We start from the raw sequence: 27,371 nt of genomic DNA, 5'->3' as shown, positions 1-27,371 counted from the left end.
CTCAGATCCCCATCACTGGGTCAGTGGACTCATTGCCAGCTGCTCTGAGTCGTGGCTGTACACAGCTCACAGTTACCCTCTTCTGAAGAGGACTGTTCTCAGCTGAACAGGAACGCCCTCCCCGGGGGTGTGGCTGGGTGGGGCAGCATCCTCCAGCGACTGATAGTCGAGGGAGAATGACCAATTGGCTTGCCAGTTGCTCAGTCGGCCCAGGACTGAGGGGTTCCCCGGTACGCGGGACTTTCAGTGCTAAAACCAGTAATGTTCTGGGAAAAACATAAATTTTTTTTTACCCTAAGGGGGGCCCCTGAGGCCCCTTTGCTTCAAGGTTGGACCAAGTGTGCAGTACCATTCATGTTCCAGGGCTCTCATGGGTTCAGGTGGAAGCAAGTCTCTGCTGAGGCCACATCCTCACTCAGCTCCCTTCCCCACTCCGTCCTGGCTCTCTCACCGCCTTCCGCCTGCAAACTCTCCCTCAACACATGAGCCAGGGCACCTAAACCCCTGCTGCTTCTGGCTCTGCTTCTGGGAAACCCAAACTAACATAGGGGCAGGACTAGAGGCAGACAGTCCTGTTAGGAGGGAGAAACCAGAGGCCCAGATTAAGGCCGTGATGGATGAGCTGAAGTGAGAGAGGAGAAACCTTCAAGAATACTTGGACTTTTTTCACGCCATCCTCCAAATCAATTCAGTCCCAAGAAGCCCTCCTTCGAGCTCTTCCCACCTGTGCTATGATGATTTATCAAGGATCCTCTCTCCCTGATGTGACTGTGCTATCTTCAAGGGCAGACAGCACTCCCTGTTTATTATTTCCAGGTTCCCAGCTCAGGAACCGATTTTGAGCTAAAACCACAGGCAATGTTTGCTGAGTGCCTGCCTGCGTGCTGTGGAGAGGCTGGCTAAGCCCAGTTAATCCTCAGAGGCCCTTGGGGTCTTTTAAGGGCATCTCCCTATGAGTAATATCTTCCCTAGTTGTTTAAAAGACAAAGAAAATGTAACCCAAGAAAGGACCATAATTCTTCAACATGGTTTGCTAGCTGCAATTCCTCAAGGCCTTCCTGCCCATGTCCCTAGTCACTCATCCCATCCTCGGGCATCCAACACAGATGTGACAGATGAAACTGGTATCCCACCTGGGTCCTCTTCCTTGGGCCTGTGCTCTCAGCTGCAGGAACTGTTGGTTGCTACTGCCTCCCAATTGTCCCCTTCTCTGGAGACATGCCCTCAGTTGACAGGGGCTGGCCTACCCTGGAGGTTACCCCTCAGTGGATGGTCCACAGTCAGCAGACTGACTTATGTGGGAGCACAGAAGTCTGGCTTCCTTGCCTTAAGGGGGACAACTCTGTGGCATGGTTTATCCTTGGAGGTTCCCTGTGGATTGCCTCTAGGCTAGACTTCACTGGAGCCTCTGCCCTTGGTTGGTGTCTTTCCTTCCCTCTCCTGCTTCCCACTGTCTTAGGAATTTTTCCTGGGAGAGCTCCCTTGATATACCTTATGTTCCTGAATCCTTGCCTCAGGCTCTGCTTCTAAAAACCCTGACCTAAGGCAACATCGAAGTCCCAATGGTTTCCTTCCTCCTAGTGCAGGGAGTTCACAGGCTTCTTGACTTTTTCACCCAAGACTGCGGACTCAGATGAAAAAGACCCTGAGACTTTAGGAGTCTGGGGGTTGGAGTGGGAGCTTCTGGGGGCAAACAGTATGTCCTAGGCCACTTTATATGCTGGAACAGTACTGTGTGCATGCCGGGCTCTAGTCTGCAGAGCAGCCTATTTTGGCCCTTGCAAGGACTTGTCTAAGCCTCAAGGGCACAGCTCTCAAAGCATGTAAGTCCCCAGTGCTTTTGCATCCTCAGGCCTGTGGCCATGTTGTCTACTAAAGTGGCTGGTTTTAGAGGAATGGAACCTGTGGTGTAATGGAAAGAGAAGTGTGTTACAGGGGCCAAGGTGTGATTCCTGGTTCTACCAGCCTTGCAGCTGGGCAACTTTGGACAACTGATTTAAACTCTCTGTGTCTCAGTTTCTTCATCTGCAAAATGGGGATAATAATAGCTCTTACCTTATAGGGTTGCTGGGAGGATTAACTGAGTTACTCTATGCAAAACATTTAGAAAAGTACCTGGTTCAGTAAGTGCTCAGTAAATGTTAGCTATCATTACAATATAATAGTAATGACAGAATAGCAATGATTATATAATAAGTTATAAATATATGTATTATTATTTGCAATCACATTCTTGCTCACCAAGCTTTTACAGCCCTGGCCTCCTTTTAATGTCTAGATCAGCATTTTTCAATCTCGACACTACTGATGCCTTGGGCTGGAAAATCCTTTGTTATCGGGGGCTGTCCTGTGCATTGTGGAATATTTATACGCATCTCTGGCCTCTACCCACTAGGTGCCAGTACCATCCTAACCCTTCTCCCCCAAGTTGTGTCAACCAAAAATGTTGCCAGACATTTACAAATATTCCTTGGGGGATCAAAATGCCCCCAGTTGAGACCACAGGCCTTGAACAGCTTGAGATCATTTTTTTTTCCCCTCCAGACTGCATGGTTTTTCCCTCTGCCTGGGATAGCTCTTCTTTCCTTTCTACCCTGCACTGGTTCCTCCTCCTTCATTCTCTGCCCAAACGCCTCCTCCACTAAGAGGCCCTCTCCCACCAACCCCATCCTCCTGTGGATTTCTATCTCCATCCTTTGCATATTCCTGTGTGACTTTTATCACAATGCGTTGTTATTTCATGGACTTGCTTATTGAATTCAGTTTGTCCAGCCTACTAGATGTGGGATCCATGGTAGCAGGATCCATGTCTGCCCTGATTGCTGATCTGTTGCTGGTGCCAAGCATGGGGCTGGACATAGAGCAGACCCTCAGTCACTACGTGTTCTGGATGAACAAAGAAGCCAGCTCTCATGGTGGACCGGCTGCCCATAGCCTCTGGGAAGCTTACCTTCTGGACTGTGAAGGTGCGTATGACATATTCTGCCAGGGGCTCTGTTTCAATCAGGGTGACTTTAATGTCTCCGTAGACCTCTGTGTCATCTGGCCAGTATCGCACACATTTCACCTGTGGCCAAGTGAGAGACAGAGACAGAACAAAGACAACGATGCATAAGCACATGGCTGAGTGTGAGCAGCTGTCTCATCTGGTCGTCCCATTCAAATAAACCCAAGGGTGACTTTGGTGGCATTTCAGTCCACAGGGTTCACAGCTGGCCAGGGATCAGCAAGCTGCACAGGGCTAAGCTCCCTCCCAGAGGCACTGGAGCCATTAGAAATAATTGTAGTACCTTCTTTTGCAAAGCTCCTTGTAATTTTCCAATGCATTATCACACTACGTCATCAAATAGAACAAGGTGAGATAGGTGGGTGTTACTAGCCCCACTTTACAGATGAAAATAACACTCAAGTTTAGAGGTTTGGTGACTTGTCCAAGGCCATGTGGCCAGTTTGGGGACTGACTGAGTCCCCTTTCTGCTCTGTCAGGGTGGAGCGGCTGAGTATTATCAGCTGAGCGAAGATGAGAATAAAAGGTGGGAAACAGGAGGTGGAAGCAGAAGTGGTTGGGAGGTGGACATCATTAAGAGGTGGCAGGTGGGGGTCTGGAAGGAGAAAGGCTCTTGGTTGGGGAAAGGATGGCAGGTGCTGGACTCCAAGGGAAGACGCGCAGCTCCTCTCTGACCCTGGACGTGAGCAAGCCATTCCCCAGTTGACTGTTTAAGTCACACTCATGGATGAAAAAGAGATCATGGTTTTCCCCTTAAAAGAACAAAAGCATGATTACCATTCCGGGGGACGCTGCACGGCCTAGAGTGGCATTTCCCACAGTGTGTTCCGCTGGGTGCTAATAGGTGTTAGGTAAAAAACAAGAAACAAAAAACAAACAAAAAAAGGTTTTGTGGTCAAATGAGTTTGGGAAATGCTGTATTATACAGTTAAATAGGTAGTTTTGCTACAGGACTACTCAGCTTTTTTCGCATGCTAGTGCTAATGTGTTTTGTGTTTTGCGACTCTCCAAAAGGGGCACAGAGGATGCAGCATTTCCCAAACGTATTTAACCATGGAACCCTCTTCTCACTAAGCATCCTGCAGACTAGCATCCCATGGAATCCACTTAGGGAAACACTGGTATAGTGCAACAGGGCATGGGGGCAAATGGATTCATTGCTTGGTCCTAACACTCAGTATCTGGGTAGCCCCAGAAAGTGCTGAAACCTCTCTGAGCCTCAGCTTCCTATCAATAATGATAGCTAACATTTACTGACTGTGTACTGTGTCTACCATGGCTCACAAAGTGTTCCGCAAATACTTTACATGTATTATTCTAATGACTTAACAACATGACTTTATGAAGTAGGTATTATTATCCCCATTTTGCAGACGAGGAAGCATAGGAAAGCTAAGAAAATTGCCCATGGTCAACTGTTGGTAAGGGACGGAGCCAGGATGCAAACCCAGGGCACTTGAATAATAACTAGGAACATGGGCTCCTATGATTGTTGTAAGTTGCGGGAATGCACAGGAAGGGCCTGGCACAGTGTTTGACACTAGCAGGAGTTTAAGAGATTGCTTTCCTCCCCAAATCCAATTTAGATTTATGGTCTATCCATCAAGGGAGTCTGTTTCCAATGTGGGATATATTGTAGAACAGGCTGAAATTTGCCTCTGAATCCTGGGCTGGCCTTTATGTCCACAGTAGCTGCACCCTGGGCCTGAGTCCCTGGGGAACAGTCTGAGTGGAGTGATCATGAGCGCTGGAATGAGAGTCCACTGTCAAATTTTGTGCCTAGGTTTTGGCTGAGTGACATCAGGGTAGGTACTCTACCCCTTTAGGTCTGTTTCCTCATCTGTAAAACTGAGTGATGGACTAGATAAGGGTGGACTCATGGATAAAGTCTCACCTGGTCCTAAATTCCCATTAGGCCCTGAGATGTCCATACCCCTTTACTGGATTACAAAAGCCCAGATTTTCTCCTTCCCATCATCACAGAGGCCAGAATTCATCTTTATGAATTATCCGTTTCTTACCCAAGCAAAAACTTACCTGCCCACATTTTAGTTAGTTCATATGGTGTGTAGAGAGCCCTTTTAATTCTAGTGTTTGTACACCTTGCCTTTAAACTCAGCAGCCTACCCACATGCCAGAGTTAACCAAGTAGGCAAAAGCAAGCTGGGAATAGCAGTCCCATTTCTAAGCCCCAGGAGTAGTTGAGGACCACCTCAGAGAGAGTTGAGATGGAGCAGAGCAGGAGACCAAGATCTGAGCCCTGAAGAACATCAAGATTTCTTGAGGTCAGGGGAAGAAGAGTGGGTAGCAAAGGGTTGGATGCCGCTGAGGTTGAGTAAGATGAGAAGAGAGAAGTGGAGACTGGATTTGTTGACATGAAGGATGTGAGTGATATTGACAATATCACTATTGGTGGGATGGAGGGAGGAGCTACGCTGGGGTGGGTAGAAGAGAACATGAGTGAAGAAACAGAGCCTCTCTGTGAGTCTTTAAAGTTTGGCAGAAAAGCAGGAACAAGAAGATACTTTTTATTTACCTTTTCCTTTCTTTTTAAGATGGAAGGTACTGGGCGTGATTGTATGCTAAGGGGAACAATTTGGCAATGAGAAAGAGACTTATTTTGCAAGCGAGAAAGGGAAAAATGAAAAAAAATTATTGAGTAGAATCTGTGATCCAGGCACGACGTTTGCCTTTGGAAGGGCAGAGACATGGCTTCTGTTGTATTAGGCTGAGCTATAAGAAACAGTGGACATTCGACCATTTGAGTCAGCAAAAACAGCCATTTCTTATAGTCAAACCTGACAGCAGAGGAGAAGAACAAGAGGATGGTTGTAGATACAAGTAGGATTGCAGCTTTATGGTGTGACGATGAGGGAGTGCATGACTGATGGTTTTAATTTCCTCAAAATATATGAGATGACATCATCAACGGAGAGTGAGGGTGGAAAAAGGGATGAAGGGGATTTGAAGGGAAAGGACATTGCTTGAATGTGGAATAGGAGTGATGACATCTCCCTTGTAGGTTGCTGTGAGGGTGAAATATTGACTAAGAGGCACTTAGCACAATGCATGGAACAGAGAGATGTTCGAGAGGGCATCTCCAGCATCCTCTGACCAGGCGAGTGCAGGAGAGGCTTACCCTGCCCACTTCCACCAGGTTTGTGACCATGACGATGCTGGCAGAGTTCTCCTGCCAGATCATTCTCCAAAAGTCCTTTACAGTCTCCTGCATTGGACCTGACAACAGAGAAGGCAGTGAGGTTAGAGAATGCAAGTGCAAAGAAGCAGCTGAGAAGATGTGTCCCTCTGGTTGGTCAAGCCTCCACACTGGTGAGCAGAAGTGAGGCCGGTGATCCTCGTTAAGATACCAAGTATCTGAGACATGGGTCTGAGACATGTGAGCCTGATGGGGACAGATTAGGGTATGGATGGGGACAGCCTCATTCCAAGCTCTCACAATCTGCAGCATCTACTGGAAATGGTGGCAGCCTCTCCTCTCTCTTCTGTCCTCCTCCTGCTCAGACCCTTCCTACCAACTCCACGTATTGCCTTATCTGGACTGTATGATGGCTTGAGGGAGTTTTCAAAAACTGGGCTCCAGAACCTCCATGACAGACAGGAAGGCAATTGGGGTGGGGGGTGGAGAGAGCTGCTGGGTGCCAGATGCTGAGAACAAAAACAGGAGATGCCTGATTTTGAGCTTGACAAATGCTGGAGGCATTCCTCTAGAGGCTGAACAGAAAGGAAGGAAAAAAAAAAAAAAAAAAAAAAAAAAAAAAGGCGAGGAGCAGAAAATAGGCTCTGACAGTCCAAAGCAATTTCCTTGGAAATTACTCTTTCAATGTCCTGGGCCTTCATCATTTTTAAAATTACAAAAGTAATACGTGTGTTTGATATAAAAGTTTGAATACCATTTTTCTATATTTATATGTATATGTGTGTATTTACTGTAATAAGCATCAAACCTATTATATGTATTTTCTGATGCCCTTAAAAATTCTTACCAAGCATAATAGTTTTAATAGCTGCAAGGTTTTCTATAATATGGCGGTAACACACTTTATGTAACCAATGTACCAATTGTTGGGCATTTAAGATTTTTCACTTTTTTATTCCTATTATAGATAACACCGTGAAGAATGTTCTTATATGCGTCATTGTTTATATATATAATTATCTGCAGGATTTTTTTTTTCCAGAAGGGTTTGAAAGGTATGATCACTTTTAAGCCTTCTGAAAACGCACTGCCAAGTTACTTTCTAGGGCAGCAAGCTGCATGTCTGTTATGGGCACGCATCTATCATGGAGATAAGGCACCATCAGCTTGGGCCTCTCCCTCCTGACCATTTCCAAGTGACAGCTTCTTACTCTGTCACTCATGGGCCTTTCTCCTATAGTGAAACTTGCCACCATTTTCCTTCCTAAATAAACAAATGAACAATCTCAAGGACCTCTGGAGATTCTTCAGCCTACCCCTCTGTGACTTCTTTGCTGGTGGAAACTCATTCCTCTCCTCCAGGGCTGTTTAGTGAAAAAGGAGGGTTGGAGTAACAGATATAGGAGGAGAGGACAAAAGCCTTGCATTTAAGAGAGCCCTTTCCCTTGGGACCCCTGAAGCCTCTCTGAGGCACTAGGTGGAGGGAGGGCACTTACCTTGAGTTGCAATGTAGTGCCGAGGTCGATGGTATCCCTGGATAACAGGAGAAAAGCACTGAAAAATCTGTTGTCAAAGCTTGCAGACAGCGCAATATTAATAAACATCCTCTCTGAGTCTTGATTTTCTCATGGGCAAAATGAGAACAGCATCAGTTATTCCCAGAGAAGTGGCAAAGGTTAAATGAGATGTTGCACATAAAGTGTGCAGTAAGTCACTAAATGCTAGCTATTCTTGTAGTTACTTGTGAGGTGCCTACATAGGCTTGCCTTGGAGCCAGTGGCACTGGGAGCAAAGATTTGATGGGCATCACTTATCCTTATGCACCCAAAAGAGGTAGAGAAGGAGTTTTCAGGTTTATGGGGAGCATCAACCACCAAAACGTCTTTCTTGAGCCATGATTTTATGAAGAACACTGTACAAGATCCTATGGGACACCCAGAGAAGAAACAGGAAAAAAAAACCCAATTCAATTGTTGACTCCCTCCATTAGCAACAATTAGAAAAAGAAAATTGAGAAGTATCCCACATTGCTTCTCTATGCCAACATTCCTGGGCTTGGAATTGAAGTCCCAGGTAAGGAGAAGACCTTATGGAGGTGTGACTTGGGATACCCATAAAGATACCTGCAAATTCAAAGACCAGTTTCTAATTTCTGTGTACATTTCAGAGCGCTACAGTAGGCCTTGCTGTACTCTGGCTGGGGAGTACCCTGCTACCCCATAACCTTCATCATTGGAGAAGAAGTTGAAGGTGACCCCTCTTTTGCCTGGGCATGGCATACATGGAGTGTCCTTTTTCCAGTTACAGTCATATTGAGTAGAATTTAAGTTTTGGAGACAGACCTGCATTTAGTGCAGAACACTGAATGCAATTCATATTTGTTAAATAAATACATGAGTGAATGAATGAATAGATGAATAAATTTTTTAAAGAACACAGATGCCAATTATAGACCCTATCAATTGAGAGATTGTTGACAGTCCTGAAATCCACTTAGCTTTTATGGTTAACCACGTCCAGAGAAAATAAGTCCTAACGTTTGATGGACACCTGCCTTTGTCTTAGATGTTGCTGACCAGTCTTTTTGTCCTGTTGAGGTGGATGAACTGCCTTGAGGCCACTTTCTTCAGGAAATAGAACTGCCATCTGTATGGTTTATGGTGCCATAGATGTGGCATCTCTAAAGTACTAGACCCACTTTCTGATTCAAAGACAAGTTTCTGAGTCCCTTGTACATTTCTGCACCTTTGTGTTTCACTTGCTCAATAATGATTTTGCAGGCACCTTCCAATTGCTGGGCCTGCTCTAGAGTTGGAGGTCGGCACCAATCCAGGGACAATGTCATGACCAGAACTATTGGATTAACCACAGTTAATGAACAGCCCCACTTAAAGTCTGTGCTTGAGAAATCCTGTGTACTTAGTGAGGTTGTCAGTTTCTTAAGGACAAACACTCCCTACTAAGCTTAATTTTTTTCCCACAGAGCTCAGCACAATGTGAGACTCAGAGCAAATACCCAATAAACAAGCTGTTGACAAACCAACTAGGCAGGCAACATAGCATGGTGATTATGTGTACCATGGACTCTGGAACTCAGCTGCCTGGGTTTGAACACTGGCTTTGTCCTTTCTAGGGTGTGTGGTCTGGGGCAAGCTACTTAGCCTCATTGTGCCTCAGTTTTAAAATTCACAATAGCAAAGATATGAAATCAACCTACGTGACAATCTCAATGGATTGAATAAAGAAATTATATATATATAGTATTCAATATGTATATTATGGATATATACATGGAGATATATATGTATGGAGATATATACACACACACACAGTATTCCATAGTGTGTGTGTATATACACACACATATATACACACACACCATGGAATACTACTAAGCCATAAAAAATAATGAAATCATGACTTTTGCAGCAACATGGCTACATGGATGGACCTGGAGGCCATTATCTTAAGCGAAAAAACTCTCAGAAACAGAAAGTCAAATACCACATGTTCTCACTTACAGTGGGAGCTAAATAATGTGTACATATGGATGTAGAGTATGAAATAGTAGACACTGGTGGCTCAGAAGGGTGGGAGGGTAGGAGGGTGGTGAGAGGGATGAGAAATAATTTAATAGGTGCAATGTGTACTATTCAGGTGATGGTTACACCTGGTGAAGTATAGGCTTCTTCTTGCACACTGAGTGTGTCATTTCCCTGCTTATAAGCCTGCAGTAGCTCCCTGTTATCTGCATGGTAATGCCCAAATGCCTTAGCTTGGGACTAGTCATCTGTCTCCATTTTCATCTCCAGCCTCACTGCCAGTTGTCCCTCTTTGTCCACTCCTACAACCCCGTGCACCCTGTGCTTCAGCCTCACCAAGCTGCTCTTGAAATATGCCCTCCTCTGGGATGCAGAGCTGACTCCTTTCTTCTGAGTGGCCCAGTAGGGCTTTGTATATGCTCAGTGAATACAATTCCATGTGCTGCAGTAAATTTTTTTGTACTTTTCTCCTCCTGGGCCATGGGACATGCCAGCCAGAGCTGGGTGCAGTTTTCAGCAGTCTGGTTGGTGAAATACATGCATGAATGTTTTTGAGCTGAAGTTGGAGCATCCTCTTAATGCTCAGGCTGGAAGAAAAAGAGACCCTGGAGGAAGCTGTGATTTGGAAGATTCTAACGTGCTTGAAATTCAGTGAGATAACATTTTGAGCAAGAGGTTCACATTTTAGTTGTGGAGTTAGATGGCTTAGATTCTCTATTTTGTGAATTCATTTGTTTGCCCATTCACTGTCAATCAACAGGTATTAATTAAGCACCTACTACTATGTACAAGGCATTAGAAATACAAAAGTGGACCCGATGAATGTGGACTTTGCTTTTGAGCAACTTGTAGACATCAACAGACTGGGGTAAAGGCTACTAATGGGAAGATGTGGGGACTCTGTGGAGCACCCATGGGAATTGAACAGCCAAGGAAGGCACCTCAGAGGAGGTGGTGGTTGATTGGCTCCTCAAGCCTGGTTTGCGCATCTTGACACCTCTTGTCATTTCCATTTCATCCTTTCAGTGATGTTCCCAGTTTCTCTACCATTCTTTCATCATCCGCTGGCTCTTGCTCTTCTTCAGAGATAGGGATCACATGTCCATCCAGAGGCCTTAGCATTGGCCGTTCCCCGTGCCTGCTATGTCTGCCCCCAGGTAACTGAGTGGCTTGCTCTCTCACTCCATCCAAGCTTCTGCTCAGTTGTCAATCACGTCTGTGGAGAGTTCATCTCTGACCACCCCATCAGCTTCTTTCCACTTTCTCTGGCTTGCTTTTCTTTAGAGAACTTATCACCAAATAGCACACTATTCTTTCTTCATTTACATGCTCCCCAGTTGAATGGGAGCTCCACGAAGCCAGGGCTGTATCTGGCTTGCTTATGGCCATGTCCCCAGCACCTAGAAGTCAGCCTGGGCCACTGGCCTTGAAAAATTCATATTGACTGAATACACGCATGCTGTGTGCCTGTTCCCATGCTGCATCTGAGTAAAGAGACCCACCTTGGCTTCCAAAAACCCACGCAGTCCCCAAAGAGAAAACATTCCAACCACGAGACTCCTCAGCAAAGGAGATAAAAGGAAATGTACTGCTCAACTGGGGCTCCTCTGGGGATTCGCCAAGAGCGAGTACAGAAAACTTCCTAACCTTAAAAGAACTTTGAGTTCATTTAAGTCCCACCTACACAGCACGCAGATCGACTGCAAACCAGCACTGGGCCTGCCTCCATCTGTCTGTGAGCAATGGGAAAGAGGTTTGCATCCAAAACGCATTTATCTCTCTCTGCACTCATGCATCTGTTACTTACTGGGGACCCAGATACGATATTTATTTCCAGGCTGGTAATTTATAACAGATTTAAGTGGCCAATACATTTTCGGGTGTGCAAACAAACCTGCGAGCAGGATGGTTCAGACAGTAACAGACCACGGCCTCCGGAGGCAGAGACAGGGCTGGCCCCATTCAGCTCATTATCCCAATGGAGTTATTTTAATGAATCATCAAGATCCAATTGTAGAGAAATGATTCTAGCGTGGGCAGTTAGCTCATTAGAGAGCCAGGAAGGATTCTGGCTGGGTTGGAGACCAGGGTGATGGAGTGAGGACCGAGTTAGCTGGCTGGAGCCCTGTTTTGCCAGGAACCCAAATAGAGACTCCAGGAATTTTATCTTTGCTGGAGTATATAGTTGGTTCACAATTAATGGAGTTCCTCACTCTTCACTTTATAGTGGTAACGGTGCAAGGAGTTGCTTGTGGTTGGTTATCTTCCTTTTGTCCCTCCATTTCCCCTTTTTCCTTCCGTGGTCTGCTCTGTATGGATCGTACCATGGGCTCCTATGCTTTCTGCTTCAAACTGGGTTTAGTCAATGGGGAACAAAAGCAGGAGCTCAGAGACCAGGAGGAGGTTGGGGCATATGTTCTTCTAGGTTCCTCCCTGCCAGGTCACCATGGCTTGCTTGACCTTGTCACTCAATCAAGGGCTTCAGTTCTTGAAGGGCAGCCCTCTCTCATAGCTACTGTCTTCCCTTATCTGGGTCTAGGGCTGGTAAGGACTCCCTACTATTGTTAGCCTAGTGATACTGCACCCTACCCTACCGGTTTCTCTTAATCCTGTTCACATCCTTATTAAACTTTCCCTGGGTACCCACTTCGAGGAAGCCTATGTTTCCTTTTGGGATCATAACAGATACTTAACATCAGTTATTGCACACTTGTGGGGTGGCACCACTATCTCATTTTATAGCTATCAGAATGAGTAAGTAATTTACCCAAGATCATAAAGCTAGTAATCATAAAGGCCTGGATTCAACAGCCAGGCCTTCGACAAAGACCAGATTCATGACTTTATTAGCCCTGGATTCTAACCACTGAGATTCAGCCCGGAGTTCAATAACCCAAGATAAGATAGCATGAACAGAGGCCATTTGCCCTGTCTGCCTAACCTATTCTTACAGACAGAAGGAGGAGGTCGTGGTGTGTCCTAAGTGGGCAGAGAATTGAAGTTCAGTTGTGTGACCTTGGACAGTGCTCTTAACCTAGAGCTCTGGTTTCCTGTCTTTAAAGGCTTGAAACATGTCTTGTAATGATAAAACAGGAAAGGAATCAGAGGCATAATTAGCACTGGTGTTGTAGAGATTAACTTACACTGAAAGCAGTTTCATTTGTTGCCTATAAAATACCAAAGTGTGTCTTGGCCCTGACTGTAGTCAGATGCTCATTCAACTTTGGATTGAGTGCCTATCTAGGAAAATGACTTTTGCTGGGGGATTCTAGTCAAATGATGAATGCCAGATACAGAAACTCAGGCATGCCAGACCCTGTGTGGGCTGTGGTCCTTAGGGTCACATCCACGCAGCCATAGACAAGGTTGAGGAGAAATGGAGGAATCAACTCAATCAATATATGCTGACTCGGTCCTGGCTGTGTGTTGGCTGCAAGGTGGTGTCTGGCAGTGGGTGGGGAGGGAAAGGAGAAAGAGTGATAAACTGGGAGCCATTCAGGTCTAGTTCCCATCCTGGTTCTGCCCCTGACCAGCTGCATGGCCTGGGACATATTTGTAATTTCTCCAAACCTCAGCCCTTTCCATCTGGAGAATGGGAATGATAACACCTACCTTGAAGGGTTGTGAAGAGGTTTTGATAAGCTGACTTACTTAAGCCACCCATCATAGGACCCAAGACTGACTCATTAAGAGCCAATTGGTGGTGTCATTGCTCACTGTGATTTAATATTAAAGACAGCAGGGTATGGTGGGAGAGGTACTCTTGACTCAGATTTCTGCTCCCTCCTCCCCTACCTCCTAGCAGTATAATCCTGGACACGTTATATAATTTGAAGAGACTCCCTTACTCATCTGGAAATGGGTAGTAATGGTACTTAACTTGTGAAGTTGTGATACTAGTTAAGGTGATGTTGGTACAATGAAAAGTGATCAGTAATTCTTAGGTTACTATAAACCTTCTTGCCTGGATGACTCTAAGTCACCTTTCAAGGCAGAGCTGAGACATCACCTCCTCCAGGGAGCCTTCACTGGCTACTTCCCTTTCCCACCAACTTGAAGCATTGATTTTCCTTTATGATCCCACAGCCCCTGCTCTGTGAAGGTCTATTTTCTTATCTGACTCCCTCACCAGATTTGAGTCCCTTTTAGGTCAGAGACCTGGTCTTAAAAGTCAGTATTTCCCATACACGGTGGAGGGTCTGCTCTGTGTTTGTGAATTGAATACTGGATGTATGAGGGAAAGGCTGCTGGCATGATGGGTGCATGCTCAGAGTGCCCTGCTCTGGGCTGGAGAAAAGCTATTCAGAACTGGCCATCTCCTGTGAACTTTCCTGGGAGGGCCACGGTGGCAGAGACGGTGTTTATCTTCAACTCCACTGAAGTTCCAGCCCCAGTTCTTGGCCATGTAGTAGGCCCTTTGTTAATTAGGGCATAATTAGGGAAACAGAAACCACTCTAGGTGTTTCAGACAGAGGCAATTCAGCATGGGGAGCTGGTTACACAAGTGATGGAGGAGCCAAGATGCCAAACAGAGAATAGTGGGGCAACCCAGAGATCAGGGACTGCAGGAGGCTGCAAGCAACCCTTAGAACTCGTGGGATAGCAGGAGAGGGAGAAATAGCCAGAATCCAGAGTCCAGAAATAACCAGAGCCCCAGCAGGCTGACTGGTAGGAGATTGGACTATGGCAGGCCTGCTTGAGGAAAGATGGAGCCACAGACAGGATACAGCCACTGCTGGAGCAGCTGCCCAAGGAAGGGAGTGAGACAGAGAATACACTGCCTTTCCATCATCCTCCAGTCTGTCTGTCTGTCTGTCTGTCTCTCTCTCTCTCTCTCTCTCTCTCTCACACACACACACACACACACCGGCAATGCAAGGCAGAACAGGGAAGCACAATAAATAGATCTGAGGGCAAACAGTCGAATGACCAATACAAGGCTCAGTAAGTATTTGTTGAGTTAATAACTCACCTGGCTTAGTCTAGATTAAGGGGGAATTCACTAACTGCACCACCATACTTTATAGCCTATCTGTAAATACATTTGAGAGTCTGGGGGACCAATGTGAATCTCTGTGCCATTCTTCAAGACCCATGGGCTGTGAGCTGAGGTCCTGAGAAGCATGGCTTGAATCAGTCACATTGGGTTCTTCTTCTGACTCCAGCAGTCATGTTCTTGCTTAGCAAATGCTCTCACTTCCATGCATACCCTTCTTGGCTCCTGTTTGAGTTTAGTCCCTTCCTCAGTTGTCTCTGGAATACTGAAGCAGCCTCTTTCCTTATTGGTTGTAGTTGTCTTGATTCCAGAATTTCTTCCCTCTGATCTATCTTATCTTTGGTAGCAGATAAATCATCCCAAAGCTCAGTTCTGAGCTGGTCACCTCCTTGATAAAAAATGTTTAATAGCTTCCTCTTGTCTGTGGGATAAAGTCCCGCTTCCTAAGCCTGAGCATTTAATCGTCACTGATGTAGCCCCAACAGTATTTTCAACTATTCCTGTTACATATTCTCTGCTCCCCTCAAATGGAGCTGCTATGTATCTCCTTGCCAGTTGCTCCATCTTGGCTTGTGCTATTCTCTCTAACCAGAGGCCCCCCTTCCCTCTCTTTGATTTTAAATCATACCTGTGCTTGAAGTTTTGGTTCACATCATATTTTGCATTCCTGATGGGAGAAGTGATATTTTTCCCTACCTCTGAATCTCTGCAGCATGTTATTTGTACTTATGACACTTACCACTTTCTACTTTGCCCTGGAATTATTGATGTGTGCGTTATCTGCCTGCTAAGGTTTTAGAGGGTAGAGACCATGGTGTTTTTTGCATTATGGTTCCCATAGCATCTAGTATACATTTTACAGTAGGCACTTTAAAATTTTTGTGGCATAAATGGTTGTGCATTTATGTGAATGAATGAATAGATCAACAGACATATATACAAATGAATAAATGGGGTGAATGAGTAAGACCAACAGTTGTCCTGAGGCTCCATACAGCAGGCTACTATAGCCAGCCTGAAAGAGGATACAGCATAAGATGGACAGTCAACTTGGGTTACACTAGTTCCACGTATCAGGGAGGATCCAGACTGCTCTGGAAGGGCCACCTTCTGGAGGAGAGTTTGGGGTAAACCACAGATCTTGAGCCTGCAAAAGCCATCCCCAGCACCCAGCCCCATTAAGACACTCACGTCAATGTAGTTGGCATTGATGTAGTCAGAGTGCGGGTCTCCATCCAGCACCAGCAGTCTCACCCGGGAATGGTCGTCTGCAGAGAGAGCAGAAATCAAGGGGATGGTTGATAAGAGGCCCTAGGTGAGGAGGCAGCTATGTCCTCCTTTGGAGCTACTGTTTGTTAATGACAGCACGGCATATCAGGCATTGTGCTACTCTCTCATCTAACTCTCAACACTACCCTCAGTTACTGTTCCTATTTATAGATGAGGAAGTGGAGGCTCAGGGAGGTAAGCACTTCTTATTTTTCTACCTTCCCTTCTGATTTTGTCATTACCTAACTGGATTAGTCACCTGTTTCTTTAAGTCTTAGTGATTTAATCATTAAAACGGGTATGGCAATACCTGCTTCATAGGACAACGTAAGAGAGACCATATAAAAACGCTCGGGACAGGAGAGTGCTGCATCTGGATTAATACACTCCATTTTCATGTGGTTTAAAAACAAACAAGTTTACCTATCTTCCGCACACGCACAAATTGCATTTTCATTTGCCCCTCGGAGTATTGTTGTAGATAGATTGTCAGCCATATATTGTTATCAATACTATCATTAAAGTGAGGCTGACTAAATCATTGTAAAAGAGGTCATCAATAACTAAACACCGTGTTAGAGAAGATACCTTTTCAAACACAATCTAGACATAAACAAGATTTGCAGGCTTTATTTGATAGCATGCTTACTTCAAGTAACACCAAATGAAAACCATTAAAAAGAAAACTAGTACAGCAGAAGAATCAGGATAATCCTTTACAATTAATTAAGTGAGCTCTGACACGCTAATAGACACACACAAGTGGAACACTGGTTGGGTCTGGTTGGGAGGAGGGACCTTGGTTTGCTACCCAGGTCACTGTGCACCTATCATTGTGCAGTCACTGCATCCTCATTCACCTTCCTCTAGGGCAGGAATGGGGTCCCTAAGAAGCGGGCTGGAGAACTCTGGACATCCCCAAGGGTTTTCTGGGAGTCAAGGAGGTCAGGCCAGCTTATCCTCTTAGAATGATACAGCATTCTGCAGTTTACAAGGCACATTTATTTGCAACTAACCAAAACCCCCTTGAGAACTGGGACATTATGCTTTATTCCCTGCTCCATCCCCTGCACCTTTAAAAGATCCTGACATACAGCAGGTACTCAGTAATACATGGAAGAGGTATAATTGGATGACCTCACTGGGTTCTCACAGTGACCCTGCAGGAGAGAAGTAGGACAGGTTCAGTTAGCCCTGGTTACAAATGAGGAAACTGAGGCTCCAGAAAGCCTGACTGGCCACATGGTCAGTGAATGCTAGAGCACAGAGGAGTGAAGTTATCTTAACTCTGAGTTCAGTCGCTCCTACTTCCAAAGGGGTGTAAGCATAATGTTAGAAACCACTTCAGATATACCTAGCAGAGGGAATTAACTACAGAGAAGTGGTTGCCTGGGTGACAGAAGAGTTGAGCAGCCAGATAGAAGACAGTGGAGAAACTCAGAGATAAGGAGCAACAATGAGAGACTGCCTGCCCTTGGGCTGAAGGGATGGAGGGAGGTGGCAGAGTGTGCAGTGCTCAGCAGCTGGGGCCACCTGCTGGAACCTGAAGCCACAATGGGATTCTAGTAGGAGCTGGAGATGAGGAGGTGCTTCCCTTACTGCTAAGGAAGGCAACTGTAGTTGTAATACCCTGGCTTCTCCCTTTCTTCTTCTCTCCAGTCTCCCAGTGCATGTCGTTGGCCAAACCTAGACAGCTGACAGGAGAGCCTGAAAAATGCAACCTACAGGGGTCAGTTACCTGCAATAGTAGAGTGGGAGAAGGTAAGGAATGGGTCCTGTTGTGGACAAACAGGCCTAGGGCTGGTATAAGACACACCCCATATCTATCCGTTCATTTAAGAATCATTCATTGAGTATCTGCCATGTGGCAGGCAGGCACTGTGCTAGACAGCGAGTTATACTAAATGTCACTTTTCTTATTCATCGGGGGAAAAGTTTCAGTAGAAGCAACTAGAGGGAGCAGGTGGGTGGTCTAAGCAATCTCTTTGGGTGGGTGGGAGAGTGGAGTGTGACATGGGGGAGGTGTTTGAAGTTAACCTTTATTGAATTCATGGTAGGTACCAGAAACTTTACATACATTATCTCGTTCAATCATTTATGCCTCAAAATAGCTGTATAGATTATTATAAGGATACTAGAATGATATGGTATTATGAGTCTTCCCATTTCACAGATGAAGGCACTGAGACTCAGAAAGATTAAGCAAATTTCCAAAGTTATACATCATGTGAGTGGCAGAGAGGACTTCTCGATTATGATTTTCTGACCCTGAAACCCTACTCCGTCCACATAACTTGCTGCCCCAGAGCCTCAGGCATCTCACAGACACTACAGCTGGAGTCTGCGCAAACAGTTGGTCCCCAGTTCCTGCAGGATTGTAGCCCCGAAGAGGACTCCCTGGGGACAGCCCATCCAGCAGGCTGGAATTCAGACAAAGCCTGGCACCTGACTCTCAGCCCAGGGCATCAAGCCTCTGTTACCAGCAGTTCCAGAAGCTGTAGGCCTTAAAAAAGTGAAAATGCACATCGTGTTTTCACTCAATGGTCTCATTATGACTTATTGATTCAGAAATCTCCTTTATTTGTTGAGTTATGCCTCCCTGGGGCCCATAGCACTGGAAACAGAGATTCTGGTTTAAAATGTTGAAAGGGAATTTTTAAAATATAAAATGAAGTTGAAAAACCGGAAAGCAAAAATGATGAAAAACAAAACAAAAAGAAACAAACTTATTTATTCTAGTTAAGTGTTCTTACGGATGAAAGCAATCTCTAGCCACCAGATGATGGTGTTTGACAACATCTCTCCTTCATTTATTAAGAACTTGTTTACTGTATACCTACTCTGTGCCAGGCTAGTTGAAGGGATTAAGAAAGTGCTATCAAATGTGATACTCATGTTAAGGAGTTTGTCAATTTAGTAGAGACAGACTATATGCAGAAGCAAAACTTCCAAATCTAGAAGATGGGGAATAGAGGGCTTTGTGTAGTGACATGTGAATGAGGAATTAAAAATGAGTAAGGTTTGGCCAGTGCACAATGAGGAAGTCTTTCCATCAAAGGGAACTGCTAGAGTGAAGGCAGATATCCTGAAAAAAGCAAGCACAGTTGGGGAGCTGCAAGGGTCTCCTATCCTGGGAAAACAGAGTGTGAGGGGAACAGCGATGGGAGGGGAGACAGAGGAGGCAGCAGCGGGTGTTTCATTCAGAAGGCTCTCCATGCCCTGTGAAGCCACGGAGACCCAAGGAATCATGCTGGGCTCTGCAGGGCAGCCTAATACAGTGTTTCTTTTCTGGGACAGTGGAAAGGTGCTTTATTATGATGTTACCAAAATTCATGCCTACACAGCTAACTTATGTCAAGTGAGATTAACTTTTAATATATGATGTGAGATATGGAGCTGTGATCAGATTTGGCTTCAAATGTTAGCTCCATCACCTAGCAAATCAATTGATCGCTCTTAGCTTTGGTTTCCTTAACAAAATGGAGCCAATACTACATGGCACGGGAGGATTAAATGAGAAAACATAGGTGTGAAAAGTGCTAGGACGTGAAGAAATGAGAGGACAAGCCACAGACTGGGAGGAAATATTTGCCAAACACAGATCTCAGAAAGGACCTGTATCAAAAATACACAAGGAACTCTTAAAACTCACTGAGAAAACAAATGACCTGTTTAAAAAATGGGGGAAAGATCTGAACAGACGCCTAATCAAGGAAGATGTACAGATGGCAAATAAGCTTTACGAAAAGATGTTTAACATCGTGTGTCATTAAGAAATTGCAAATTAAAACAACAGGATACCACTACATACATATTAGGATGGCCAAAATCCAAAACACTGACACCACCAAAGGCTGGGGAGGGTGTGGCACAGCAAGGCCTGTCATTCACTGCTGGTAGGAATGCAAAATGGTACAGCCTCTTTGGAAGACAGTTTGACAGTTTCTTACGAAACTAAACATACTCTTACCATACTAGGATCCAGCAATTGCACTTCTTGGTATTCACCCAAATGGGGTGAAAACTTACGTCCACAGGAAAACCTGCACATGTATGTTTATAGCAGCTTTGCTTAAAATTGCAAAAACTTGGAGGCAACCAATATGTCCTTCAATAGGTGAATGGATAAACAAATTGTGGTGCAGACGGTCCCTCACTTAGGATGATTAGACTTAGAATTTTTTTACTTTATGATAGTTCCAAAGCAACATGCATTCAGTAGAAACCATAATTTGAGTACACATATAATTGTTCTGTTTTTAATTTTTGGTACAGTGTTCAATCAATTCCCTGACATATTCAATACTTTATTATAAAATGCACTTTGTATTAGATGATTTTGCCCAACTATAGGCTAATGTAAGTGTTCTGAGCATGTTTAACATAGGCTAGGCTAAGCTATGATGTTTGGCAGGTTAGGCATATTAAATGCATTTTTGACTTATGATTATTTTAAACTTATGGGTTTATGGGGATATAACCTCACTGTAAGTCAAGGAGCATTCATTATATAGTCATACAATGGCATATGGTTCAGTGAGAAGCAGAAATGAGTTATCAAGCCACAATAGACATGGAGGAAACTTAAATGCATACTGTTAAGTGAAAGAAGCCAATCTGAAAAGGCTCCATACTGTATGATTCTGACTATATGATATTCTGGAAGAAGATAAAACTCTAGACACAGGAAAAAGATCAGTAGTTTCCAGGCGCGTGGGAGGAGGGAAGGATGAATAGGTGAAGCACAGAGGATGTTTAAGGCAGTGAAACTATTCTGTACAGTAGTGCAATAGTGGATATATGTCATTGTGCACGTGTCAAATCCTATAGAACTGTACAACATAAAAAGCAAACCCGAATAAACTGTGGACTTTAGATAATAATAATAAATCAATATTAATTAATTGTAACGAATGTACCGCAATAATGCACGATGTTAATAATAGGGGAAACAGTACGTGGGTGGGAGGGAGTACATGGGAATGAAGTACTTTCTGCTCAACTTTTCTGTAAACCTAAAACTGCTCTAAAGAAAAATGCTAGGACAATGCCTGGTACACAGCAGGTGCTTAATAAATGACGGTTTGGGGGCTGAATATGAGGCAGGCAGTGAGCTAATAGCAGACATACTTAGAAACTTGGGGCTCTCCATTTGCCCTCTGTATTTGTATTGTACCAAATACAGATTCATCTATCTGCAGAGGCAAAGAACTATTGTGTGTGTTCACTAAAGGGTGGAATTCAGCTGCAGGTCCACCAGAAAGGCATCGCAAGGAGTGGCAGTGTCCTCATGGTTTATTTATTCCTTTTGGGAGATGCTAATATTATTCTGTGTCCCCTTCTTCTTCTAACTTTATATAATTAGAAGGATAAAAAATCGTGTTTACCCACACGCACATGGAGAAAGATGGGGCGGCAGGCGATGGGAAGGCGTTTATACGAGGTAATTTACAAGCAGCCCAGAATGTTCATTATGCTCTATCTACATTTTGCAAGCTTGAAAAACAGCTAATTTGGTACTCCTTGTTTGATATTCAAGACAAGGAGAGGAGTTAAGAGTCATGTAGAGGAGAAGCAAACTCCTCAATGAGGCAAGAGGAAGGTGCAGGTGCCTGCTCCCCTGGCTCTCAGCTGAGGTAAGAGATGGGCAAGAGTTGGCTGTGGGAAGCCGGGAACTGGTGGCAGAAGGCACAAGGGAGACATGGTACCAAGACACAGATTCAAAGAGCTCCATTTAACAGAAGTCTAGGGGAACATCATCACTCAGTCTGCAGTCAATCTGCTTTTTCTTGCTTGAAGTCAAAGACCAGTGGTATGTTGGTAAATGTTTAACAAACAGCTCCCTGTGGGAAAAAAGGCCCTGATCAGTAATATCTGCTGATTTCTGTGGTGTAAATACTCCCACCATGACCGATTTCAAGCTATCAACATAGCATCAACCAGCTCACAAAATTCCTGAAAATTTAACAATCTGCTCCTGCAAGCTGGTATGAGTCAGCTACAGAACACCACTGACAGAGGACAAAGCCTAGCACACCCCGCAATGTCTTGCATGATCTGATGGTTTGGGACCTACTTCTCTCTCCAGCTTCACATACTGCTCTGATAACTGTGGTCTTCTTTCAGTTGCTCAAATGCACTATGTTCACTCTGACCACAGGGTCTTTACATGTTCAAAAAACACCTCCATCTAAGCTGGCAGTTGCGCCTGGATCCTGGGCTCAAATTCTTCCTCTCCTCATAGCTGACCCCTCACCACACCTGTAGACCCAGCCTATCCCTTCCTAAAACTGGCAGCCAATTCTTGCCTTTAGCAGAAGGGAGGTTATGGATTGGGTGGGGTCTGAAGGCAGACATGAGGCTTGTCACACCCTAACCATATTACCTGGGGCAGCTCACCACCTCCCCTGAGCCTTTATTTACCCAGCTATAACATCCAAATCATATATATCTATGCAGGCTTGCTGCAAGGATTAAAAGATGTAAAATATGAACCCACCTGGTATGTTGTAAGAAATTAACACAAATATATAAATTCAGTTTTGTTTTTATTCTAGACCTGGGCCAATAGCATCAGCAGCACCTGGGAACTTGTTTGAAATGGAAATTCTTGGGCCCCAGCCCAGACTCACTGAATCAGAAACTGTGGGGTGGGACCCAGCAATGTGCATTTTAATATGCCTTCCAGATGATTCTGATACACATTCAGGTTTGAGTATACAGACCAATGTTTAGTGATTTAGCATAGAGGTGCTCTGGTTATTCACTTCAATCTGTCTTGGGAAAGACCAGAAGATCTTACTGGAAATGGGCCATAAGACTAGAGACTCACCTTGTGCCAGGGGGTGGGGAACAGAAATTTACCTGTGCGGAAAGTGTAAGATGTTCCAGGCACTTACCAAATGCCAAAGGATGCTATGCCATTTGATTCTCATAGTAACCCTATGAGGTCTATTATCATCCCGTTTCACGAACGAGAAACTCAAGGCTCCAAAAAGTTTCATAACTCAGAGAAGGTATAGGGATAAGGGCTTCCTTTTAGAGTTGTAGGCTCCTTACTCTCCTGGAACCATGAGATCCATGACCTCCATACCTTGCTATGCCACACCTCTCCAGCTCCCACTTTCCTCCAAGTTCTTGGACTCCAACATTGGTCCTCATCTCACTAAGGTCTCATGGCCACCCCAGATAGAGGGTTCACTTTCCTCCTTCATACAGTTTTAACTCTCAGAACAAACCACAACTCCTTCTCCCTCCCTTCATCATCAAAGATAGCCCAGTAAACCTGTCACCTCAACCCACATCCACTTAAAGAGAGAATCACTTCAAAGAGGTGGGGCTGGGGAGAGAATATTATTTGGATACTTGATATTCTTTCTTCCCGTCTTCTGGGCACTACAAAGGGTAAAGAACAGTGCATTTTTTTTTTTTTCAGAGAAAAGAGATTTGACTCATTACAATGAATTGTGGAGCTGAAAAACCATTTCCTACAAGTATTGGAAATGTTAATGCCATCATCTTGCAGGAGTGGATAAGGAGGAGGCAGGTAATTCTGCCGAGACTGCCTGGGTACCTCATTGAAGTTAAAGGTCTGCACATTCAATCTTGATTGAATTACCATGACTCAGAGACAGCCCGACATTCTGTGTACCTCCTTGTCCTGCCAGATCCATGCTGGCTGAAATGGGAAAACTCCCCTTTGTGGGGTCCTGGGAGGAGCTGCTCCAGTAGATGCAATCTTTGAGGGACTGAAGGGGACTGAAGTTGAGAGGGGCAAGCACCAAGAAAGGACCACCTGTGTCCTAACGATGCTATCCAGGCACTGCCCACTGCCCCAATGACGGGCCTTTCTGAAGGAAGGAAGGAAGGTTTCTTATTGGTATTTCCTCAGAAGAAGAACATGAGATATGTATTTGGATGCAAGTAGTTGGTGTGGGGGGCGATCCCAGGAAACACCAGGAGGGGAGTGGGAAGTGACACAGAGAAGAAATCTAATAGGGGCATGTCATTCAGCAAGTTGCCACTGTGGCCAGTTGAGGCTTAATTTGGCTGAGGAGTTCTGGGAGACATCATAGAAGAATGTGCACCTCCAAGTCATTTCACCTAAGCGGAGAGGGAGCTAGGGTATGTATACACCCACTTCCATCAGTCATTGATTAAGGGCAGGTTCTGGGGACATTTAATATTCTGGCTCTTTGGGCCTGCCCTGCAAGAAGGCAGAGAAGGCTCCAGTGGCCAGAAACTCCTTAGGAAAAGAAGGAAAGGTGCTGGCAGTTTGAATTAGCACTAGCACACATGCAAGTAGTGAGTGTTTGGGGATATGCCAGGGTGCCAATGATTTCTGCACCACAAGGCACCTGTAGGACCCAGGCAAGGGCCACCCTCAGAGATAGTAAAGCAGAATGGAGGCTGAGAGTCGGGAGCATTGAGCAGGGCACCCATTCTGTCACCCCCAGCTCTGTCTCCCCAGGAATCAGCAGAGAAACCTGCTATGAGAAAAGGCCTCTGGGTTTTGTTTTGAACCTGAGTTCCTCACTAGGAGTGGGGGTCCTCTCTGCACACCGTAGCCCCACCTCCTTCTGGAAAAGATGGGCCTCTCTGAAGAGCTCATCTGCTCTGAGGATGGACCTTAGCAACACATTCTCCCCCAAGAAAACGGATGTGACTTGATGCAGAGAGGACTCTTTGGTAAGGAATATGTGCCACCCTGGCAGGCAAGAGACCACAGCTCCAGTCATGGCTGTTCTACAGACTTGCTGTGTGACCTTGGGCAGGGTGCACTCCATCTCTGGGCCATGTCTTCTTGCCTATGAACTCAAAAAGGCTACACTAACTCATCTAGACTTTAAAGTCTATGACTTAATTTAATAAACATTCAGATTTAATAAACATTCAGTTTAATTTGGCCTCTCCATCCTGAGAGCTCCCCTAGAGCCATCTGACAGGTGAGAACCTGAAGGTCAGAGAGGTGAAGTGATGGTGCTGAAGGTAAACAACAGAACTGCGATGAAAACCTGAGCCCACCTGACCTCATGTCTAAGACCCCAATACACCTGAGCCCAGTGGCTTTTCCTAGATTGGTGGAAGAGAAGTCTCAGAAAATGTGCTGATATCCTGTGTGCCCTCAAACCCCCTCTCCACTTCATCTGGCTCTCTAATCCAGGAGGCTGATTGCTATGGCCAAGATTGGACATTCCCAAAGTTGCACATGCATCACCATCACCTGGAGGGCTTTTAGAAATACAGATTGCTAGACTCTGTCCTCAGAATTTCTGATTCAGTCAGTCTGGGGTGGAGCCCAAGAATTAGCACCTCTAATGAGTTCCCAGGTAATGCTGATGCTGCTGCTCTAGGCATTACACTTTGAGAACCACTGGATTAGGTCAACAGATCCCCTGTTCTCTGGGTTCTGGTTGGGTCCAGCCAATGGAAAGCACAGGCAGAAGATTGGGTGGAGGGAGGAGAGCGTGATGGAGGTACTTACTCCTCCAGCACCCCTGGGTGGGGTCACCATGGCTGCCTTGCCACCTAAAGGTCGCACCCACCTCTGGTCAGGTCATCTCTCTTTGGGTCCTGGTAACCCCTCCCTACCGAATCCTTCGTGGTCTGAGGATGGAATTTAGTCCCAAGGTACTGCACTATCCCTTGTAGTCTTTCTACATCTAGATTATACTTTTATAAACAACTGATCCCAGAAGGGGGCCTAATTTTGTGACATTTGCAACCTCTGTGATCACTTCGGCTTCTCAGTGTCAGCTCCTTCCTGTCAGTCTAGGAAGCACCTCTAAAACTTTACATGGAGAATGCTTTGGGATTCCTGAATTTCCCCTTGCCAATAGTCTCTGCCCTAGAGTTACTTGGAAGCAAAGGACTCTTTGTTCTTATTTTACCCATTCATTTCCTTCCCTTTCACTTCCTTTCCATGTCCACTCCTTAGAAACCCCACTGTCTCTATTACTAAATTCTAAATAGAATCACTTGGAAGAAAGGGGATATTTTGTCAAGGTCTCTCATTGTTTCATTTGTAGGCAGTGCCCTCCCTCCTACTTGTCCCCTTTAATCTTTTCTGTTCTCCCTGGCCTGGGCCTTTGTCCTCCACTCCAGCCTCGCAGTGCTCTGGGTTCCTTAAGATGCTAATCACAGCCAGTTTTCTTCTTGCGCCAAGAATATTTCTATTTATCAAGCTGCAGCAGGCTTTGCCTTTGGGAGGGACACATACAAGGGCAGGAACACTTTCCATTCCTCAGGGCTGTTTCTTTTTTACATATCCCATTTCAATTCCAGGGTTTTTTTTTTGTTTTGTTTTGTTTTTTTCCATTTCTCTTTTTTTCTTGATTCCCCTTTATGTCTTGCGCTGCTTTCTGAATTCACTGGTTACCTCAGAACTGTCTCCTTTCAGCACTGAATGCAGACCTGCTCTGGCCCTGATCTCTTGCAGAATGATTGACTCTTAAATTAGAAAGGAGATTCTGGTTTATTTAAACCCATCAAGGTGGTATCGTCAAGGTGCTTCAATTCTCTCTGTCTCCATTTGGGTTTCTCAGAAGTAGATCTAAGACAGAGATTTTAGTCCAAGCAGTTTATGTAGGAGGAGACAGGAATACCAGTAGGAAAGGGGGGCTGTATGACAGGGAAGAAAAAGCAGCTTATTAAGGGTGAGTTTTCAAGCCCATTAGGATTGCAGGTAGCTCATCCTCATCCCTACGGGAACTCCGGAAGGAACTTCAGGGGAACGGTGAAGAAGCTGGGGTATTTCATGGTGGAGGGCTTCTCCTGGGGTTATTAACCCTTCAGGATTTGCAGGCTGCCTGTGTCTGGGCAGGGGATCCTTTCTCAGCTTTGGAGAAAGTCCTCAGTCTAAGAGATGCAGGCAGGGCAGGGCTAGGGTGAAACAAGCTCAGAGCCTCAGCCATAGAGCTTGCTCCCAGAATTGTGCCCATGCAGGGTCAACAGCTGAGCGTGGGCATCTCCCTGCATGTTTCACCCTCATCCTGGCCCTGCACACCCACCCTACCAGCTGCGTGCTGCTCACAGTGAGGCCGTGGGAAGTAGGTGGGACACTGATGGCATCTTCTGCAGTCCCAGCGCTGGAGTTCTCATTGCCTTCATTTTTCCTGACTTCCTGGATCCTGCCTTCTCAGAAGCAGCTTGCAGAAGGGTTAGATTGTTCTCGTCCTTCTCTTTCTTGTGTCCCATCTTGCCACTGCCTTCATTCAGGCTCAATATCTTCTTCCTTACTGGAATATCATTGTTCCAAGTGCCACTGGGCCCAGCTTTCTTCACCCCTCCTTTCTGGATGTTCTCTATCATAGTTGGGAAGCAGAGAGAAGAGACCACTGCTCATGCCCTTCAGAGACTCTCCCACATTCAGTTCCTATTTACTGGGCACCAACCATAGGC

The 27,371-nt window shown here is 45.3% G+C and overlaps 1 protein-coding gene across 15 annotated transcripts in view; it reads right to left on the bottom strand.

Annotated features, from left to right (window-relative positions):
• The window catches only part of PTPRT (protein tyrosine phosphatase receptor type T), a 1,114,373-nt gene that overhangs the window by 39,838 nt on the left and 1,047,164 nt on the right, over window positions 1–27,371 (bottom strand). For 8 of the 15 annotated variants that reach the window (XM_037983051.2, XM_008017114.3, XM_008017118.3 and 5 more), the window contains 4 exons: window positions 15,894–15,970; window positions 7,661–7,697; window positions 6,147–6,244; window positions 2,951–3,067 (listed from right to left, as the gene is read on the bottom strand). In XM_037983051.2, the coding sequence (XP_037838979.2) occupies window positions 2,951–3,067; window positions 6,147–6,244; window positions 7,661–7,697; window positions 15,894–15,970 (329 nt within the window). Of the gene's footprint in view, window positions 1–2,950; window positions 3,068–3,784; window positions 3,845–6,146; window positions 6,245–7,660; window positions 7,698–15,893; window positions 15,971–27,371 lie in introns of all 15 variants that reach the window. The other 7 variants (XM_008017080.3, XM_037983053.2, XM_037983049.2 and 4 more) reach the window with 1 other exon arrangement.

Source organism: Chlorocebus sabaeus, chromosome 2 (genome assembly GCF_047675955.1).
Source record: "Chlorocebus sabaeus isolate Y175 chromosome 2, mChlSab1.0.hap1, whole genome shotgun sequence".
NCBI classification, from domain to species: domain Eukaryota; kingdom Metazoa; phylum Chordata; class Mammalia; order Primates; family Cercopithecidae; genus Chlorocebus; species Chlorocebus sabaeus.
The sequence above is the reverse complement of the archived record's forward strand: the minus strand, read 5'-3'. Positions and strand labels throughout refer to the sequence as shown.